At 36.4% G+C, this 7,452-nt stretch overlaps 1 protein-coding gene across 1 annotated transcript in view; it reads left to right on the top strand.

The window, feature by feature from the left end:
* The first annotated feature begins 38 nt into the window (after positions 1–38).
* The window catches only part of SLC30A7 (solute carrier family 30 member 7), a 75,098-nt gene continuing 67,684 nt past the window's right edge, over positions 39–7,452 (top strand). Inside the window, exons 1-2 of the mRNA XM_003784109.3 lie at positions 39–306; positions 537–638. Coding sequence (XP_003784157.1) covers positions 227–306; positions 537–638 — 182 coding nt within the window. The 5' untranslated portion in view covers positions 39–226. The remainder of the gene's footprint in view (positions 307–536; positions 639–7,452) is intronic.

Here is a 7,452-nt window from a genome sequence, read left to right as displayed (position 1 = left end):
CGCAGGCCCCGCCCCTCCTTTCTGTCCCAGGACGCGTTGCGCGGCTCGGGCCGGAAGTCAGCAAGCTCCGGGGTGTGTGTCTGTGTCTGGGTGTGTTTCCCGGAGGCGCGCGGTGCGGGACTAGCACTGGGGATTCCCGTCTGAGGCGTCACTACTGTCACTGCCATCGCCCCCACGGAGCCAATTCTAGAGGGGAGAAGACCCGGCCCTTCGCCGGGCAGAGAAGATGTTGCCTCTGTCCATCAAGGACGATGAATACAAACCACCCAAGTTCAATCTGTTCGGCAAGATTTCGGGCTGGTTTAGGTGCGGGGAGCTGTGTTTGCCGGGGCTGGGGGGTGTCCGGCAGATCGCGAGAGGGCCCAGACCTCAGGATGTCCCAAGGTCCAGGGAGGGAGAGTCAGGTGACCCCCCCCCCCCTTAACTCCCCTCGGTGAGGGAAAGAGCGATGGGACAGTCTTGAAAGGGGGAACCCAGCTTCGGGGACCTGGCACCCCCTTGACTCGCCCTGCACTTTCCCACTGTGTTATGCCCAGGTCTATCCTGTCGGACAAGACGTCCCGGAACCTGTTTTTCTTCCTGTGCCTGAACCTCTCTTTCGCTTTTGTGGAACTACTCTACGGCATCTGGAGCAACTGGTAACCAAAGGGGAAAATGGTTGCGGCGGAAGCAGGGGGTTGGGGAGACGAAGCACCGTTTGCTTAGTGCCACGTAGCTCCTCACCAGGAGGTTCAGGTCCTACCTTTGCCACCACCTCTGCTGCTGAGTTGCTTTCTCATGCCCGCACCAGTCTGGCAGGGCTACATTTCTTAACATCCGGGGCCTGTCAGGTGCAGCCTCCCTGTCATCTCCCCCACCTCTTATCAGACAAGACTGACAAGCCCCCTACTTATATTTGCAAATGGAGAATCTTTTACCTTTCATTGCACGCCTTAGCTTTGCCCACTTTGTTGGAATTAAAAGAAACCTGATCACTGTTGCTGTGGGGGAACTGGTATTTGGATTTCACCCATAGGGTTCTGAGAGAGAATATAGGAGATGTTCTACTTAATTTGTTACTAGGTTTTGATTGGGGAAAAGGTTTATGAAGAGATATTCAGAGAAATATGTGTCATTCACTTCTCACTTTAATTTAATGCTGAAACTGTCTCATGTTTTTTCCCTGGTCTTGACTTCAGTGAATAATCCTTTATAGTTTTCTTAAAGCTTGAGTCTCTTGAGTTGTTGGTTTTTGGTGTCGAATTTGGGGTTTGTTTTTGTTTTGAAACTGCTTCAGGAAGAGGAGAATCCAGTGTAACTCTATGGGAATGTAGTTGCTAGTATTCAGGTATGTGCTACTGAATAATTTAGGGCCTTGTGGAGTTGTTCTGCTAACAGTAAGCATCACACTTCTAGGTGTACTAATTTTGTCTTCAAATTCCATACTCAGTTAAGAATCTGATGAAAATCAACACTCAGAATTTTTTATAAGGCTTCAGATTTTTCATAGGTTCCCAGTAATAGGTCTTGGACCCCAGCTTAAGAACCTGTGGTATTTATGCTTTATTTTTTATTAATTAAATAGACTTAATCTCTGTCCTTTATAGGCTACTTTCAGGGAGAATTATTGTCCTTGATCTTTGTCTCTGTTGAGGTCAACCAATGATAATATCACCAGGATTGTATGTTTTTAACATGAAAAAAATGAGCTTCCCTTCAATTCAACTGTCAATACACTTATATCAAAAATACTAGATAGCCAGATTATGAAGGCTATTGGTTTAGTCAACACTTGGATATAAAAGGCATATTAATATAATGAAATCTTAATATGCGTAATAGCTATTTTGAATAATCTGAATCATAAATCTGAAGGATATTTTGACGTTACTTTTTAAATTTTATAATGTATTGACACCCTTTAGTGTACTGTAGAGGGTAAAAGCACTGTAGTCTTAACTTGCATTTGAATAATTATACTTTTATCATAAGCATATTATATTTATAGTATATTTTACACTTTTCTCTTTCTAAATTATGCCATAATTTTGGCATATGTGCTAATTGTATCAAGACTGTATCAAAGCTTATATATGCAGACTTTGCTACAGTTACTTTATATGGCAGTACTTTATAGTTTTCATCATGGCCTTCCATCGCATGAATCTCCCTGTGTAGTATCTTGTTCAAGGGGTTCATATCTGAAGTGCCTAAACTACCTCTTTCATAGGAAGGTATATAGTAACTCTTTTGATCGATAGAGAGCTATGGAAGAATTCCTAAAACCATTGTTTCACAAGTCAGTATAGGGTACATGTGAATCTTTGTAAATGTAGTATATAAATGTCTTAACATAATAACTAAGAAAATGACGTGAAGGCTATGTTAACCCATTTGATGAAAATATTTCAGATTGTACATAGAACCAGCACACTGTACCCCATAACTGAATTAATGTACACAGCTATGATTTAATTTTTAAAAAAAGTCAGTATATATCAGTGGGTAACAAAAACATCAGTGGTAGGTGACTTTCTTGCTCCTTTGCTCTTAGGTGACTTGTTCTTCTGTATCCTTCCCATTTTATTCTCTTTCAATGTGTATATCTTCTAGATTTGAATCCTAGCTCTAGTGTCTGTCCTACATAGATCATTTAGCAGATAAATGATTCAACTTCTTATGCTTATGTATGTTAATCTCCATAACTAAAACGATTTATTCCCTGATGTCAATTTTTATTGGTGCTTTGGGGGTACATAATTCTTCCCATTGATATTTTGCCAGATTTAGAAATTTGTGTGGCCTTTTTATAATCTGACTTTTCATGTTTTATTAAGACAGCAACATTTTTAGTTCCTTTTGTAGACTAACCAATAATTTTTTTATATGACCAGATTATCTGTGTTACTGCAGTTACTGTGTTACTGTAAAGTTCTTTGATGAAATTTCTTATCAAACCCCATTTTGTCACTGTCATTTCTATGTTCAGTTTCATTCTTCAAAAATAAATTTCAAGTTGTTGAGAACATGAAATATCAAGAATTTTTTCCCCTAAGGGCATGAAAACGTGGAAAAGTACTTCATAAATAAGGTTCATAGAAGCAATTGATCTGGTAGCAACAAATGTTAAAAATGGTCCTGGTTTTTGTTCAGAACCTTCATTTTAAAGGAAGAACTTAATTATAGTTAATTTATTTTTGATGGCGAGGTGGTGTCTTCAGTGGAAGAATAGCTAAGTTCTTTGTATATTTTTATCCCATTAAATATCCACTACCTTTCACCTTTCCACTAGAATGTAGACTTTATTAAAGCAAGGATCTTTTTTGTCTTTTCAGGTACCTTAGTACCTGGCACATAGTGGATGCTAAATACATATTTGCTGAATGAAAAATGAAAAAATGAGGGAATAATTAATGTGTTGAATTAGTTTACCTACACCAAATGCGCTAACTTACCCCTGTTAGGGAAGGAAAAAAACCCAACAAAACATTAAACCCTTTCTCTCATTCAGAAGTTAGAGGGAAAGATAGGAATACCATATGGGATTTTTCTATGCTTCTAGAGTGTTCCCCTTGTAGTAATTTGTTTTCATTTAGTTATTTATTGCTGAGTAACTGATTTCAAGGTAACACAGTTAAGAGTGTGGTTTTATACCATCTAGGATTAACTGTGTTTTCAAATTACAGGAAAACTTCCAAATAATGGTTGCTTAAACAAGATACAACTTTATTTCCAAGATGGCTGTTAGGGTTCCAGCCATCCCTGGCAGCGTAGTGTCTGGTATGCAGAGAAAGGCAGAAGTTGTATTTCGTTGTCTCTTAAGTAGATTTATCTGGCTGCTAACACAAAATACTTCAACTAAAACTTTATCCCATGGTCCTGTCGCGTTGCAAATGTGGTCTCCATTGCAGTCAACCATGTATTCTGCTGAAAGTTAGGATTCTTTACTAGGGATGAAAGGGAATATGTAGATACCATAGGTTCTAGAAGGACTAGAGAGAGAGAGAAACTAATCTAACGTCTTGTAGAGTTAGAAAATGGAGGCCTGGAATTTTTTACTTTCCAAATCAGCAGTAGAGCCTACAAAACGTGTCATTTAATGTTTTTTCCCCTACCACAGCATGCTTTTTCTCTACTATTTCAATATAGTTTGCTTTGTTTTTATACTTCTCTGTTTTACTTTTACTTTATTATGAAGAAATTTAATTTAGTAGTATTTTCTACCAAACCTGTTGCAACTATTTTTCCCTAGATGTACAAGAAACTCAGGTAGCTCTGTAGGTAAATGTCTTTGTGTTAACAAAGTAAATATTTGTTTACTAAATGTTTAAGGCAACACTGGATATCCATTTGATTTTCCTTCTACATAAAGTGTCACAGTGTATGTTTATAAAGTAATTCCTTGGTAAAGAAAAGTACTTTCATTAATCACATACGTTTCTACGAAATTAATATTTTTGTGTATCTTAGTCCTTTAGAAAACAGTTTACCCTTTTTAAAGACAACATTACTTATCAGCTTATAGTGATGCTTTCCTAGAGTTTTATTCTTTACCTTAAAAGCTTAGATTAAGTAATCTAATTTTGCTCAGAGAAAAATTTTTAAGTAAGAGATTATATAATGGAATGTAGTAAAGTTATGAGCTACTTCACTGCAACTTATTAGTTTATTGACTTTAATGTGAGGATTCTAAGAATTTTCTAATTTTTTGATAATAAAGTGCTAGTCAGTGTTTTTCCTTATTCTACGTCATGAGAACCAGTTGGTAAGGAAGGTGTGAGTTATGATGATCCCGTATCTTCAATTTGGAATTGATGTTTAACAAACAATGTAAATATACTGTTAGGTTATTTATCAATAGACTCTTTTCAAAACATTTTATTGTGGAAAATTTTAAACATATAAAAGTAGAGAGTTCAGTGGACCTCACGTACCCATTCACTCAATACCTGGTCCATTTTATTCTCTTATCCCTGTCCCACCACTGGATTCTTTTAAAACAGATATAAGATATACTTTCCTCCATAACTATGTCAGTATGAGTCTCTAAAAGTTAAGAGTTCCCCCTTTTAGCATAACTCCAAATCATTATCACCTACAAACAGTAATGTCTCCCTAATATCTCGTTATTCCTCATTGTCTCATAAATTGTTTTTCATTTGCTTTTATGGATCAGAATCCAAACAAGATCCACACATAGTATTTATTTGATTTGTCTCCTAAGTCTGTCCTAATTTATAGGTTTTCTTCCCCCCTTTCTTTGTTTTTGCCTCCAGTAGACCTTAAAGTCCTTTTCAAAGTTTCTTTGGCCATATGTTCTGCTCACATTTATTCTGTTTTGCTTTAGTGTTCAGGTTTCTCCTTTGTAACCTAAGTTTTCCATGTTAAAATGTCTTTAGAAAGTAGTCACTTAAAAAAGTTAAAAAAGTATGTCTTGGAGAAACTAGCAGTGCATGGGTGGCCCCTGTTGCTTAAGGAGTAGGGCGCTGGCCCCATATACCGGAGGTGGCGGGTTCAAACCTGGCCCCAGCCAGAAAGAATCCAGCAGTGCGTAAAAAGGAGACTAAAATAAGTATACTGATTTTAGCAACTATTTTTTAAAATCACGATTTACAGAAGTTAAGAATAAACATTTGGTATTTAAGTCATATAATCTTAGTCTCTATGCTACCTTTATTTTTTAAGGAAATTTATGCCATATAGTCAAATGATAATTTATAATCAGAAATATTTGCTGATATTGAAGATGAATAGTACAACTGACATTATTTGGGAGCAATATTTTTACCCATAATAGATGAGCAGAGAACTAAAAGCAAACTGTTCTTCACATGCATTTGTCTATGTATTTGCAGCTAAGTAATTTTTAAATCATGATATCAGGTCTAAGGCAAAAGATCTCATATTGAAGTGCTTTAAGAGAACATGATGTTCTTCCATCTCAGAAGAGGGAGTAGTTTTTCAGGTAGAGTCACATTTTATTAAATACTAAAAATAAAATAATATTTTAAGGAAAACTGTATTTACTTAAAATTTAAATAAAACTTCATTTTGAGGAGTACTAAAATTTCCATGCTCTATCTTTATTGGCCAGGCACGGTGGTTCATGTGTGTAATCTCCCAAGGTGGCAGGATTGCTTAAGCTCAGGAGTTTGAGACCAACCTGGGCAAGAATGAGACCCTGTCTCTACTAAAAATAGAAAGTATTAGCTGGGCATTGTGGTGAGCTCCTGTAGTCTTGGCTACTCAGGAGGCTGAGTCAAGAGGATTGCTTGAGCCCAAGAGTTTGAGGTTGCTATGAGCTCGGCTGACTTCACAGACACTCTGTTTAGCCTGAGCAACAGAGTGAGGAGTCTCACAAAAAAGGGGGGGGGAACTTGAATCCCGTAGTGCCTTTTTTCCCCCATTAAGGCAATATGTGGTGTCTTTTGAATGTATATAAAGTAAATTTGTTTAAAAAATTGTGTGTATTAGTTTGCTAGGGCTGATATAACAAAATACTAGAATCTGAGTGACTTAAAAAACAGAAATTTATGGTCTCACGGTTCTGGAGGCTCTAAGTTTGAGACCAGGGCATCTACAGGCTTGATTCCTTCTAAGAGTTTTGAGGAAGAGTCTGTTCTATGACTCTGTCGTAGCTTCAGTTGGTTTGCTGTAAATCTTTGACATCTTTTGGCTTGTAGAAGTGTCACCTAATCTCTGCTTTATCTTTACATGGTGGTTTCCTGTGTGTTTCTTTACCAAATTTCCCTTTTTTATAATGACATGAGTCACATTGGATAGGGACTCATCTTAATGGCCTAATCTTGACTAATTATATCTGCAGTCAATCTTTTTTCTAAATGATGGAGGGTACATTCTGAGGTATTGGGGGTTAGGACTTCAACAAATACATTTGGGGAGTGGGGACAGGAGGACACAATTCAACCCGTGACATTGTGTTTTACTAAATATAGGTGTAGATCAGTAAATCAATTAAATATTTGTTTACATTTATTTAAAATAAATTTTATTTTTTATTTTATTATCAAAATATTATTAAATTATTTTATTAAAGTAAATCCACAGCTTTTTAAAGTTGATTTATAGTTATTTAAAACAAAAGTCATATATACAATAAAATGCATTAAGAAATAAAAACTACTTTTTCTATTTGTGTGAAGATAGTTGTTTTGATTTTTAGTTTGTAGCATTTCCAACTGGTAAAAACTCTAACGTCTACCCAAATGTTCTATGTTTATGCTTGGAAATACCAGTGACTGTAAGGTATTAATAATTACTAATAATTAACATAATTTATTAATAATTATGGCAACAATAGGAATATAGACGTGGGTTTAATGTGACAAGCACTGTGATAAATGGTACACTGACGTTAGCTCAATTATGATGACAATTATGATGCTTTTATATTATCACCCTGCTTAACTGTAGGCTAGATTGGGTAGAGAGAAGTTAGGCTTTTATATTATC

This window comes from Otolemur garnettii, unplaced genomic scaffold (assembly GCF_000181295.1).
Source record: "Otolemur garnettii isolate 467f Iridium unplaced genomic scaffold, OtoGar3 scaffold00010, whole genome shotgun sequence".
NCBI classification, from domain to species: Eukaryota; Metazoa; Chordata; class Mammalia; order Primates; family Galagidae; genus Otolemur; species Otolemur garnettii.
The sequence above is the reverse complement of the archived record's forward strand: the minus strand, read 5'-3'. Positions and strand labels throughout refer to the sequence as shown.